Source organism: Tachyglossus aculeatus, chromosome 17 (genome assembly GCF_015852505.1).
Source record: "Tachyglossus aculeatus isolate mTacAcu1 chromosome 17, mTacAcu1.pri, whole genome shotgun sequence".
Taxonomy (NCBI): Eukaryota; Metazoa; Chordata; class Mammalia; order Monotremata; family Tachyglossidae; genus Tachyglossus; species Tachyglossus aculeatus.
The window spans coordinates 33,567,247-33,581,160 of record NC_052082.1 but is presented as its reverse complement, the minus strand read 5'-3'; the positions used below and the strand labels follow the sequence as shown (position 1 = coordinate 33,581,160).

Below are 13,914 nucleotides of genomic sequence, written 5' to 3'. Positions count from 1 at the left end.
CATGTCCCACTTTGGGCTCACAGTTTTAATCTCTTTTGGCTTGCCTCCAACTTCTCTCTTTTTTTTCTTTCCTTTTTTTCTTTTTCAGTGGTATTTGTGTGCCAGACAGTGTACTAAGTGCCGGGGTATTTATAAGTTAATTAGCCTTGATACAGTTCCTGTCCCACTTTGGACTCACAGTCTTAATCTCTTTTGGCTCACCTCCAACTTCTCTCTTTTTTTTTCCTTTCCTTTTTTTCTTTTTCCGTGGTATTTGGTGGGTACCGTGTACCAGACAGTGTACTAAGTGCCGGGGTATTTACAAGTTAATTAGCCTTGATACAGTTCCTGTCCCACTTTCTTCACCTTTTGACACCCGTCTACATGTTCTGTTGTCCGTCTCCCCCTTCTAGACTGTGAGCCCGTTGTTGGGTAGGGACCGTCTCTATATGTTGCCAACTTGTACTTCCCAAGTGCTTAGTACAGTGTTCTACGCACAGTAAGCGCTCAATAAATACGATTGATTGGTTCATTGACCGTCTCTATATGTTGCCGACCTGTACCTCCCAAGCGCTTAGTCCAGTGCTCTGCACACACAGTAAGCGCTCAATGAATACGACCGAATGGATGAAGGCAGCCCAGAATCAGGATGGGAGAAAAGGGGGTCCAGCCAGCAAGTCATTTTGAATCAATCAGTCGTATTTATTGAGCGCTTACTGTGTGCACACAGTAAGCGCTCAATAAATGCGATTGATGATGCAGAGCACTGGACTAAGCGCTTGGGAAGTACAAGATGGCAGCATATAGAGACCGTCCCTACCCAACAGTGGGCTCACAGTCGAAAAGGGGGAGACAGAGAACAAAACCAAACGTACTAACAAAATAAAATAAAATAAATAGAATAGATATGTCCATGTAAAATAAATAAATAAATAGAGTAATAAATATGTACAGACATATATACATATGCATATATACAATACATATAGATTTTGGAGCGACAATGCAGAGGTCGGATGAGGAAACAGACCTTGACTACAGATACAGTGGGCTAGAGGCCTTCCCCAACTAAGCCTTCATTTCCTCTTCTCTCCCTCCCTTCTGCGTCACCCTGGCGCTTGGATTTGAACCCTTTACTCCCCCGTCCCACAAGCACGATGAATATCTGTGATTTCTTTATTGATATTAACATCCGTCCATTCATTCAATCGTATTTATTGAGCGCTTGGGAAGTACAAGTTGGCAACGTGTCTCCGCCTCCAGACTGTAAGCTCATTGCGGGCGGGGAACGTGTCTACCAACTCTGTTACATTGTCCTCTCCCAAGCGCTCAGTAGGGTGCTCTGCACGTAGTAGGTGCTCAATAAGTACGTTTGATCGATTGATGGACTGACGGAAGGCTTTAGTCCTTACACAGCCCAATGCAGCGGCCAAATATACTAACTAAATCCAGGAAGGTAATGCCCGAGGCCCCGTGTTAATTGTGCCATAACCAGGATTAGAACTTGGCCCCTAACTTCCAGCCTTTGAGCTTTGGTGAATAAATAGAGTGATATTAGTCCAGATAACATCTTCCGACCGCGCCAAGAGGCCTGCAAGAATTTGCGGCAGTACACAATGACCTTAAGACGTCGTGAAATGCGGACCTTTTCGGCGGATTTGCCGCACGAGATCAAAATAGACCCGTTAGCTCTTTTCGCCGTCTTGGTAGAGAAGATCCCGTGAAACCACCGTGGCCGAGCAGTTAATAAAGAGCAAATGCCACCCCTTTCTCCGAGGTTCACAACAAAGGGAATTGCCTCGGGAACCCAGTAATGCAGTTCAGAGAAACCGTCCAGGAAAATGAGTTATCTGATGTATTCGGCGTCTGGGAATTCATTCGCTCTGAAATCCGGCGGGTGAATCTGGCATAAGGGTAGTTTGTGTGGCAGTGGAAAATTCGCAGTCAGCCTTCAGATGTCAGTTGGCGTTGTGGGTGGGTTCTGTTTTGTACTTGCCTACGTCCTCGTTAGATACCGTCGAGCATTCGAGGCGAGGACTTTGTTGCGTGCGGTTGTAAGCCACTGCCGGTAATACCCTTCCCACCCACTCTCATCTACAATTCGGGTCAGTGAAGATCTCCCTAGACGGTTGCGCCATAAAATGAACATTTCTCTTCTGTAATAATGATTGTGGTATTTAAGCGCTTACTATGTGCCAAGCGCTGGTCTGAGCCCCGGGGTAGGTATGAGGTAATCAGGTCGCGCACAGTCCTTGTCCCTCATGGGGATCCCGGTCTTGATCCTCATTTGACAGATGGGGTAACTGAGGCAGAGAGCTAAGTGACTTGCCCAAGGTCCGCACCATAGACATGTGGCAGAGCCGGGATCAGGCCGTATTTATTGAGCACCTACAGTGTGCAGAGCACTGTACTAAGCACTTGGGAGAGTACAATAGGGTGATATATGTATATATGGTTGTACATATTTATTACTCTATTTTACTTGTACATATCTATCTTATTTATTTTATTTTGTTGGTATGTTTGGTTTTGTTCTCTGTCTCCCCCTTTTCGACTGTGAGCCCACTATTGGGTAGGGACTGTCTCTTTGTGTTGCCAGTTTGTACTTCCCAAGTGCTTAGTACAGTGCTCTGCACATAGTAAGCGCTCAATAAATGCTATTGATGATGATGATGATATAAGAGGCACATTTTAGCTTGTCTCTACCCCAGTACAGGGTACAACGCCTGGCACATAGTATCAAAGCCAAAAAAACTCCTCTGATTCTGGGTTCTTGTTCTCAAACATTCGAAGCGGTTGAAGTCCCTGACGTGCTTTAGTTTGCAGGCCTCAGAGCTATATCATCGTCATCATCATCAATCGTATTTATTGAGCGCTTACTATGTGCAGAGCACTGTACTAAGCGCTTGGGAAGTACAAATTGGCAACATCTAGAGACAGTCCCTACCCAACAGTGGGCTCACAGTCTAAAAGGGGGAGACAGAGAACAAAACCAAACATACTAACAAAATGAAATAAATAGAATAGATATGCATAAGATAAATAAATAAATAAATAGAGTAATAAATATGTACAAACATATATACATCATCATCATCAATCGTATTTATTGAGCGCTTACTATGTGCAGAGCACTGTACTAAGCGCTTGGGAAGTACAAATTGGCAACATCTAGAGACAGTCCCTACCCAACAGTGGGCTCACAGTCTGAAAGGGGGAGACAGAGAACTAAACCAAACATACTAACAAAATAAAATAAATAGAATAGAGATGTACAAGTAAAATAAATAGAGTAATAAATATGTACATATATACATCATCATCATCATCAATCGTATTTATTGAGCGCTTACTACGTGCAGAGCACTGTACTAAGAGCTTGGGGAGTACAAGTTGGCAACATATAGAGACAGTCCCTACCCAACTGAGTGGGCTCACAGTCTAAAAGGGGGAGACAGAGAACTAAACCAAACATGCTAACAAAATAAAATAAATAGAATAGATATGTACAAGTAAAATAAATAGAGTAATAAATATGTACAAACATATATACAGGTGCTGTGGGGAAGGGAAGGAGGTAAGATGGGGGGGATGGAGAGGGGGACGAGGGGGAGAGGAAAGAATGGCTAGGTCACCTTTCTTGGAGTAGTAGGAGGAGTGTGTATTAAGCGTTCACTGTGTGCATATCACTGTGCTAGATGCTAGGAGAGAATCCCCGGGGGGGAATTAGGCATTCTCTCCCTGTAGGCCCAGAGGGCAGGGAGCAAATCTTGGAGCTATTATCATATAGATGGCAAAACCGAGAGTACTACCCGCAGGTTTACTCCTTAAACCCGCTCTGGTCCTATGTCGGAAACACCTAGAAAGGGGTCAGACACGTTCTCTGGGGTGGGTGAAGGCGCGGGGTAAGGAATATAGGTTGGGTAACGTCCCTGTGTCCCCAAATATCTGCCCAACAGAGGAATTTGGCCAGCGTGGTCCTCAAAGGAAATGTCACCTGGACTATTGTTGTAACCCTGGCAACATTTTGGCGGTGGCATCTTAAAAAAAAAAAAAATATCCCCCGAGTCTTCCTCCCCAGGCTCCTTGGCATCCCCGCCAGCTCCATCTCTGGCTCCCCCTTTTCGACTGTGAGCCCACTGTTGGGTAGGGACCGTCTCTATATGCTGCCAACTTGGACTTCCCAAGCGCTTAGTACAGTGCTCTGCACACGGTAAGCGCTCAATAAATACGATTGATGATGATGGCTCCGCGGGATCTCCCCTCAGTTGTCCGTGATTGAGAGCGGCTCAAACGCGGGAGCGGGAAAATAGGGGAAGAAGGTATCTGAGTAAGGTCACCGGGCATTCCTCGGGCACACAGAGAGGAGTTTCTGTTGTCGTTTTTTGTTGCGGAATGTGATCATTTAGTCACACAGTGAGGGGCATTCATTTTCTGGAGAGATAATGAGCATCCCGCAAACAAAACCTACCTACTGAGCGTTCTGTTTCTGCTAAAAGACATTTCATGGAGACCTGTCCCTCTGGGGTCAGAATGGGCAGAGTAACTTTTCGCATGTGTCTCTCTCCCCATTCCTGCTCCCTCCTTCACTGTCCCCTTTTCCAAGTTAATTCCCTCGACTCGAGCTGAATTTTCCGCCTGCTGCTCCTCCCTTTTTTCTATGCTTCGCAAAAATCTCCAAATCAGGATAATTAAGCATTTAGGGACAGTGCTTTGCCCACAGTAAGTGCTCAGTCAATAGGATTGAATGAGTGATTGCAATTCACACATTGAAAACCTTTCGTAGCTTGACTCAACCCAGCAGTTTTTCGCCGCTGTGGATCGATGCCGCAAATAAAACCAACTTTCGCTCTACCTGCCGTTAACCCTTTGACCACTCAGGGCTTCTATTCCTGCATGCCCTGGATAGCTCTCTCTAGGATCTGTGTCCAGCGTTTATTATTATTAATAATAATAATAATAAATGATAATAATAATGATGATGATGATCTTTTAGACTGTGAGCCCACTGCTGGGTAGGGACTGTCTCTATATGTTACCAGCTTGTACTTCCCAAGCGCTTAGTACAGTGCTCTGCACACAGTAAGCGCTCAATAAATGCGATTGATGATGATAATGATGAGGATGGCATTTATTAAGCGCTTACTATGTGCAAAGCACCGCTCTAAGCCCTGGGGAAGTAACAAGGTGATCAGGTTGTCCCATGGGGGAGCTCACAGTCTTAATCCCCATTTTACAGATGAGGTCACTGAGGCACGGAGAAGCGACTTGCCCAAAGCCACACATCTGAACCCATGACCTCCGACCCCAAAGCCCGGGCTCTTTCCACTGAGCCACGCTGCCAATCGATAGTATTTTGGGCTATTTGTATGTAGAACATAGTAACATCGATTGTATATGAGATGTACAAACCCTAGACGTGCCGACATATAGCCGTCGGTTGTTTTAAAAGTTGATTCTGTTGACAGTGAAAAAGCAAAAGCGCGAACATGGCTTGTTTCTTCTGCTATTCCATCTAGCTGTCACATATGCAGAATTACTGGGTATTTATCCTTCTAAAAGAGATTTTTAGGGTTAAATTTTTGCAGTACTGGTGGGAAAATATACATAAAATTCTTTACTATTTCATACCCTTAAAGTGCTCTTCAATAAGAATATTTTTATTACTTATTCAATAAGAATATATTTGCAGTAAGAATAATAATAATTATGGTATTTGTTAAGCGCTTACCATATGCCAGGCACTATTCTAAGCAGTAGAAACTGGATCCAAAAACTCCATAATGGAATTTTTTTAAAGTCAGGAAACGGAAGCTGTCTTGGGACTTTAAAGCCTCTCCGCGTATTGAATCGTATTGTATCCCGTATATGAAAAAGTCGGAATTGAACTTTTGAGATTTTTTATTTTTGTGACTTTGGTACTGTTCATGCGTGGTTATAATTTTAATGGCTTTTAGTAGAAATCCTTTAAAGGAATAGGATTGCATTCCCTTTATAAAGTGTTAACACTTTAGTACAGTGCGGTAGTACTGTGTGCTCTGCACACAGTAAGCGCTCAATAAATACGACTGACTGTAAACAAAGGAAAATAATCTCCCATTTTAAAGTCCTGGGAATCATGATGAGAAGCAACCAGTAGTGATTCCGCCGTGGGCCCGAGGGACTGATTGGGATGGAGACGGGCACGGCGACAGGGATGGGTCCCAGTGTGTGTGGATGTTTCTAAAAATCACAGGTTGTGAAGTGTGAAATGCTGTGGTTTTGAAGAGCGAGAGGCGTCACGTTAAAAGGAAAACGAAAGGGACGTTTTAGGAAATATCTAGGCAAGGGTTGGGGCCAAGGGTTGCTATGGACGATATATTTGTGAGCCCGCTGTTGCCAACTTGTACTTCCCAAGCGTTTAGTACAGTGCACGGCCCACAGTAAGCGCTCAATAAATGCGATTGAATGAATGACTAGATGTTTTCACAGCACAAGAGTGCTTTTTCCTCCGAACATTGGAGAACTGCCCCTTTTCCTCGACCGAATGGCCACCACCATGGTTCAAATTCTTTTCAATACCGCCCATTTCCCGTCACATCACTGACTCCAACGTCGACGGTCAGCCCTGTCTCTCCCTTATCGACTCTTCTCCGCCGTCAGACCGCAGCCCCGCGCATCTTCACGTCCCTTTTGAAACCCCGCTTCCTCTAGATGCACGTCCTAGGAAAGTGCTGTATTTCCCCAAGTCGTAGCGGTTGGAAGAGTCAGTGGAACGGCAGCAGCGTGGCCTTGCAGAAAGAGCACGGGCCTGGGAGTGGGAGGATCTGGGTTCTAATGCCGGCTCTGCCAGCGTGGTTCAGTGGAAAGAGCCCGGGCTTTGGAGGCAGAGGGCGTGGGTTCAAATCCCGGCTCTGCCAACTGTCAGCCGTGTGACTTTGGGCCAGTCACTTCGCTTCTCTGGGCCTCAGTTCCCTCATCTGGAAAATGGGGATTAAGACTGTGAGCCTCCTGTGGGACAACCTGGTCACCTTGTAACCTCCCCAGCGCTTAAAACAGTGCACATAGTAAGCGCTTAATAAATGCCATCATTAGTATTATTATTATGTCTGCTGTGTGACCACGGGCAAGTCACTTAACTTCTGTGCGCCTTAGTTACCCTGTCTCTGAAATGGGAATTAAATCCTACTCCCTCCTACTGAGACTATAAGCCTCAAAGACTGTGTCCAGTCTGATTACCCTGTATCTACCCTAGTGCTTAGAATAGTGCTTGGCACAAAGAAAACCCTTAATCAGTGGTATTTATTGAGCGCTTACTATGTGCAGAGTACTGTACTATCAATCAATCATATTTATCGAGCGCTTACTGTGTGCAGAGCACTGTACTAAGCGCTTGGGAAGGACAAGTCAGCAACATATAGAGATGATCTGTACCCAACAGTGGGCTCACAGTCTAGAAGGGGGAGACAGAGAACAAAACAAAGCGTATTAACAAAATAAAATAAATAGAATAGATAGGTACACATAAATAGAGTAATAAATACGTACAAACATATATACGTATATACAGGTGCTGTGGGGAAGGGAAGGAGGTAAGGCGGGGGGATGGAGAGGGAGAGGAGGAGTGTACTAAGCACTTGGGAGAGTACAGTACAACAGAATTAGCAGACACATTCCTTTCCCATAATGAGCTTGCAACAAGAGCAATTATAAATTATAAACGATAGACAATTTTTTAGCATTTATGCTTACGAAGCGATCCTTAGCCCTTTTGGATGCAGTGCTTTACATGCACTCTTTGTCTCTTCACGTATACATTCATCTACTCACACAGTAAGCGCTCAATAAATACGATAAATACGATTGATTGATTGATTGATCTACTCATCTCTCTATTGCCGGGACTGTTGGCTCTACAGATGAACATTGTTCTCTTTCCTTTGCCCACCAATTCTGAATCAGTCGTTCCTGCGTCTTTTCCCCCCGTTATATTGTAAGCTCCCTGAGGGTAGAGGCCTGGTCTGTTGCGTTCAGTGCACTCTCTCAAGTGTCCGTTGCTGAGTTCTGCGTACATTAGGCGCCCAGTGATTAATAGATTCCCCAGTACTTTGCTTGATCTCTCATTCTTACTGATTAATCGATTTATCCCATCATTTGCTCAAACTCTGTTCCCTTCTTCCCTAGTCACCCTATATCTCTCAGAGGCAAATTCTTTGGGGTAAGAAAGTGTCAACCTTAGGGTGAAGATCCTCTGAAACTGCATCCCTTCTTATATAAAATGTGTAATTTTATTTGGCTTCATTTGGATTACGGGCCGTCACTTGCAGGGATTTGATCGTGCATTTGTGAGCGTAGCGGGGCCGTAGCAAAAATCAGCCCCTCTCACTTATTGAGCACCCACCAGGTACCGAGCGCTGTAGTAGGCGCTCGGGAAATGCAAAGCAAGGAAGTAACGTATTTCTTGTCCACAGGGAGCTTATCCTGTACCAGGGTGATATCTTTAATGTTTTTTCAATATGCTACTCACAGGTGACGTTTTTCTTTCTTTCAGCTTAGGGTGATATCTTTAATGTTTTTTCAATATGCTATTCACGGGTGACAACGTTTTTCTTTCTTTCAAAACGTTGAAACGAAGTGGAATATATCTTTTTCTGACTAGATAAGACTTTGCTCATCACTAACACGACATTTTTTGTTTGTTTCTAGTGGCGTTCATTTTCAACTGGATCGGCTTCTGTTTATCCTTCTGTATAACGAACACCATCGCAGGGAGGTATGGTGCTATCTGCGGATTTGGCCTGTCACTGATCAAATGGATCCTTATTGTCCGGGTAAGCTTTCTTAAGGGATTCTAGTCCTTTCAGCCCCTAGAATGAAAACTACCATTCGTTGAAAAAGCTTATTCACAACTATATCCGAATTAGATGCTCTTTGGCCAAAGACGAACGGTAGCCCTGCTTTTGATCCTTCCTGTTTTTAGGAGCATTTTTGTTATCAGGTCCATTTGTTTAATAATAATGATGGCATTTAAGTGCTTACTATGTGCCAAGCACTGTTCTAGGCTTTGTGGTAGCTGCAAGGTAATCAGGTTGTCCCACGTGGGGGCTCACAGTCTTAATCCCCATTTTACAGATGAGGTAACTGAGGCACAGAAGTGGCTTGCCTGAAGTCACACAGCAGACAGGTGGCGGAGGCGGGATTAGAACCCATGTCCTCTGACTCCTAAGCCACGCTGCTTCTCATTTGGACCCCAGGCTCCCGTTAAGAAAGAAGCTTAGCTCACCCTGGAAAGGAAAATAGAAATAGAAAATGTCTGGATCTTACTTCCTTTTTCATGCCCAATAATTTATTTCTGTCTGTGCCCCTCAGATTCTAAGATCCTCATCTTGTGGGGGGAAGCGCATCTTTTAATATACTCTTTCAAATATTGCTGCCTTCTCTACATAATAATACTAGTAACCGTGGTATTTGTTAAACACTTACTATGTGCCAAGCACTGTCAAATAATGAAGGTATTTGTTATTAGGCACTTACTATGTGTCGAGCACTTCTAAGTGCGTAGATACAAGCTAATCAGGTTGGATACAGTTCCCGTTCCACGTGGGACCCGCAGTCTTCATCCCCATTTTACAGATGAGGTAACCGAGGCCCAGAGAAGTGAAGTGACCTGCCCAGAGTCACACAGCAGGCAAGTGGCGGAGCCGGGAGTAGAACCCAGGTCCTTCTGACTCCAAGCCCGTGCTCTGTCCAGTAAACCGCACTGCACTAAGTGCTGGGATAGATTCAAGAGGAGCTGGTCCCATGTGGGGCTTGTAGTTAAAGGAGGAGGGTGGACAGGCATTGACTCCCCGTCTTTCAAACGAGGGAACTGAGACACAGAGAAGCTAAGTGACTTGCCCAAGGTCACACAGCAGGTACATGGCAGAGCCGGAAGGAAAACTCAGCTCCCCTGACTCTGAGGCCTGGGCTCTCTCCACTAGATCTCACTGGTCCCCCATGGTAGGTGATCAGCAAATACCTTTTGAATGAATAAATCCAACTCCGAGAGTACGGACACGGCAGGATCTATAGGTGGTCTTCATCAAGTTTGCTTTCGTCATCATCAATCGTATTTATTGAGCGCTTACTGTGTGCAGAGCACTGGACTATTCTATTTTATTTTGTTAGTATGTTTGGTTTTGTTCTCTGTCTCCCCCTTTTAGACTGTGAGCCCACTTTTGGGTAGGGACTGTCTCTATATGTTGCCAATTTGTACTTCCCAAGTGCTTAGTACAGTGCTCTGCACATAGTAAGCGCTTAATAAATACAATTGATGATGATGATGACTAAGCGCTTGGGAAGTACAAGTTGGCAACATATAGAGACAGTCCCTACCCAACAGCGGGCTCACAGTCTAAAAGGGGGAGGGCGTTTTCGTCCCAAGCGCTTAGTACAGTGCTTTGCACACAGTAAGCGCTCAATAAATACGATTGATTGATTGATTGATTTTGTCACAGCTTTGGGTGTGAGTTTTTGTGAGCCCCTTGTGGGGCAGGGACTCTGTCTGGCCTGATTTTCTTGTGTCTACCCCAGCACTTAGTACAGTGCTTGGCACACAGTAAATGCTTAACAGACACCCCAATTAGTATTGAAATTAATGGGTCTATAGTTTTATGTCAACTGCTTATTTTTTATTTAATGCTGACTTGGGAGTGAAATTCCCTGTTGCTTATTGCTTTCTAATTTCCCTAACGGGTGGGTAATTTGCCTTTTGTGGCTGTTTTCAGCGGAAGAGGCTAGTGTCAGGTGGGGTTTTTGGTGACCCCTCTTTTTTATTTTTTATTTCTGGTGTCCAACTCAGGTTAACTCTTAGTGAGAATCAAAAACACCACATCCAAGTTGGTCAAAGTCGGTTCCAAACCTGGATTGTAAATCTCCTTCATTCCTGCTCCCGAATTCCTGTTAACATTTCCGACTTTTCCCTGGCATCTAGACTCTTTAAGACCCTGCTGAAATGGCCTTGCCTCCGGAATCTGTTTTGTGAGAGGCACTCGGTTGTGGTCGGACGTGTAGCGGGAGTGGGAAGATTTTGTATTTCAACATTATGAGCTCCTTTCTTTGAAATTTGGGGTGAAAGATGCCTAGTTTTAGAGCATTAAGCTGGGATTTCGGTCTACGGAACTTCGGCCTTACGTTAGAGCTTGTCAGTTATATGCTGAAGAGAGCTCTTAGAGGAACAATTGAGATCTAAAAGAAGTATGATATTCCTTTCGGTAGCGATGCTCTTCTAAGTAGGCGGGTGGTGTGCAGTTGGAGAGCATTTTCATTTTTTCCGGAGTTGCTTGGATTTTTAAGAGCTCTTGGAAGTAGCACTTAGCCGTTGGAAATGCCTGCTTGTAATTCAGAGACTGTTGTAATAGCATCAGAATTGAAAGACGAATCGCTCAAGTCTGGGAAACAAGATTGTGTCTGTAGAGCGTAATCACTTTCCGAGGGAAATGGAAATAGTTTGGAAGTCGCAGATAGTGCCGCGTGGAACTGACGATCAGATAATGTTTTAGGCGATGGGACGGGAAGCGTCTGGCGTCTTTTCAATCACCCTCTATTCACAAGCGTTTTGTGCCGTCCCCTTTTTAAAAAGGAGCTAGCAAAACTAAATGAAGGAGGTTAAAAGGAAGACTGGAGAGGGGAGATCACTGAAGTGAACTCTGGAGGCGTTTGCTTAGCTTTTTTAAAAAAAAAAATCAGTGAAGCATGCAGTCTGGACTCTGGTCATGGAAAAGATACCTATCTCCAATAGCATCACACCCTGCCCTTCAACGGCCTCTTCGTATTCCCACATCCCAGAGAATATCAAACTGCCTACCATGGTCACTGACAGGAACAGTGGAAATGCCAATTCAAGGTTCATTTAGTTGCCCCCGGCTTCGCTACTGGGAACTGAATCCCCGGAGCACCGAGTTTTTGGAAATGAATAGACTTTAATGAGTCGGGGGTCTTTATGCGGCTGGTACGCTGGGCAGCGATTAACAGCGGGGGGTGTACAGAAGGTCAAAAGCGCTTCTTTTGTGGGGTCAGAAGAACATCCCCAGCCGATAAGATTAAACTAATGTGGCTTTTGGTGTTAATATCTAAAGCAGCAGGTTGCTGTAGTGTGTTTGGGATGGTAGTTGTGGCTTTGGAAGAGCGCTGAAAGAGAACTGACAGTGACTGTTAATGGAAAAAAAAATGTTTGATTCACGTAGCCTGTGTTTAATCTTTTGCCCAGGCAGTGTGAAAGTGCCCTTTTTCAGCTTTACAAAAGCAGTTTGGGTCATGACAGTCCCTCCCCCCACCGAAAAAAAGTTCCAGTTTGTTATACAATGTTGATACTTTTTTTTCCCCCAAATTATGTTCCAAGTGTGCATGTTTATTTTGGTTTTTTGCTTTTTTTAAATGATGCCATTTAAGGACATTTCGAAGGGAAGGCTTCTCCTGGAGGGTCTTTTTCTCAGTGGGGTCTTTTAGGATCCCTGTGTGCGTACGGTCTTATTTGATTAATCGAATCTGTGTTCTTTTCTTAGTTCACCGATTACCTTACTGGATATTTCAACGGACAGTACTGGCTCTGGTGGATATTTCTTGTTCTCGGTAAGTTTATTATTCTACACCTATTTAAAGCAGTCTTTTGATTTAACGCGTAGAGTCTTTATTTCATCTCCCCAGCGAACAACTTGGAAGCTAGGTAAAATCCGCTGCCCGGTTCACTCCCGTTCGATTCTCGTATTCTTTAAATTTTTAAACAGTGTTTTGACTGTCTTTGAGTTCACAAGAGACGAGCGACGTAAGTCGAAACGTTTTTGATTCGCTTTTAATGTCTCGAGGCTGCCGAGCCACCTGGAACGACACCAGTGGCCCTTTGCAGTTTGAGCAAGTTGTAGATGGAGTTGGAGAAAAGGTGATTTTTCTCTAATATAAGGTCATCTGTTCATAAGCGGCCATTAACCACCTTAGCCGTTAGAGGATATGACAGATTTGGGATGTTGTCTCTCCCTTCTTGCTTTGGCATTATGGCAACCTCCTTTGGCCTTTGAAATGCATATTGCATTAATCATTAGTCAGCCAGGCATACAGAAAGGCTTCATGCCTTCTGATCACAGCGCTTCCGCTGGGTTGTCTTCGCAAAAATCCCCGCTTTTAATTCACGCTGAGGGGTTTTATGGATTTCCAGTGCGTGCTTCCTTAAAGTGGCACAACATCAAATTCACACCGTCGTATTAATCGTCTCCCCAGCCCCCCACCCCCACCATTTCTAGTTGATGCAGTATTAAGGACCAAACGTATTTTGCTAGTATTTTGAGTGCCTGCACATCCCATTTTTTGGTAAAAAATATATCAGAAAATGCACCAAACCGTATATCAGTAGATGGCACTCTTTTCCCGGAATCAGCGGCCGCTCGTGGGTGCGAAATCTGTAGGACCAGATGGAAAAAACAGTCTCCCGTTGGTCATTTAAGGTCAGTAAAAATCCCCTGGCCTTAGAATAATAGGATCATTAATCTAGGGCTGAAGTTTGTGGCCAGCTTGCGCTCGGTTAATTATTAATCTGGCAAATTGTGGCATTTCCTATGTCAGTGGAAGAATCAGGATTAGGAAACGGAGGCTTGCCCCGTGAACGGTGACTTGAGCTGCAAACCAAGGAGCGTGGCATATGCGGCGCGGAAGGGACCGCGGGTTGGGGCAGAAGGAGCCACGTTTTCCGCAGCGACCTCCTGGAATATGAGGGACTTCGGGGTACAGTTATAATATTCATAATTGCGGTATTCGTCCGGCGAGTACTCTGTGCCAAGCACTACACTGAGCGCTAGGGTGGGTAGAGGATCGTCAGGTCAGATTCAGCCCCCGACCCACGTGGGGCTCACGGTCTAAGTAGGAGGGATAATGGATATTGAACCTTCATTTTTCACTTCCAGAGACGTTAAGATCCTTGCTCCACAA

General features: G+C 44.7%; 1 protein-coding gene across 3 annotated transcripts in view; it reads left to right on the top strand.

The window, feature by feature from the left end:
• The window catches only part of NDFIP2 (Nedd4 family interacting protein 2), a 132,069-nt gene that overhangs the window by 110,106 nt on the left and 8,049 nt on the right, over positions 1–13,914 (top strand). For all 3 annotated transcript variants that reach the window (XM_038759258.1, XM_038759256.1, XM_038759257.1), the window contains exons 5-6: positions 8,665–8,789; positions 12,501–12,567. In XM_038759258.1, the coding sequence (XP_038615186.1) occupies positions 8,665–8,789; positions 12,501–12,567 (192 nt within the window). The remainder of the gene's footprint in view (positions 1–8,664; positions 8,790–12,500; positions 12,568–13,914) is intronic.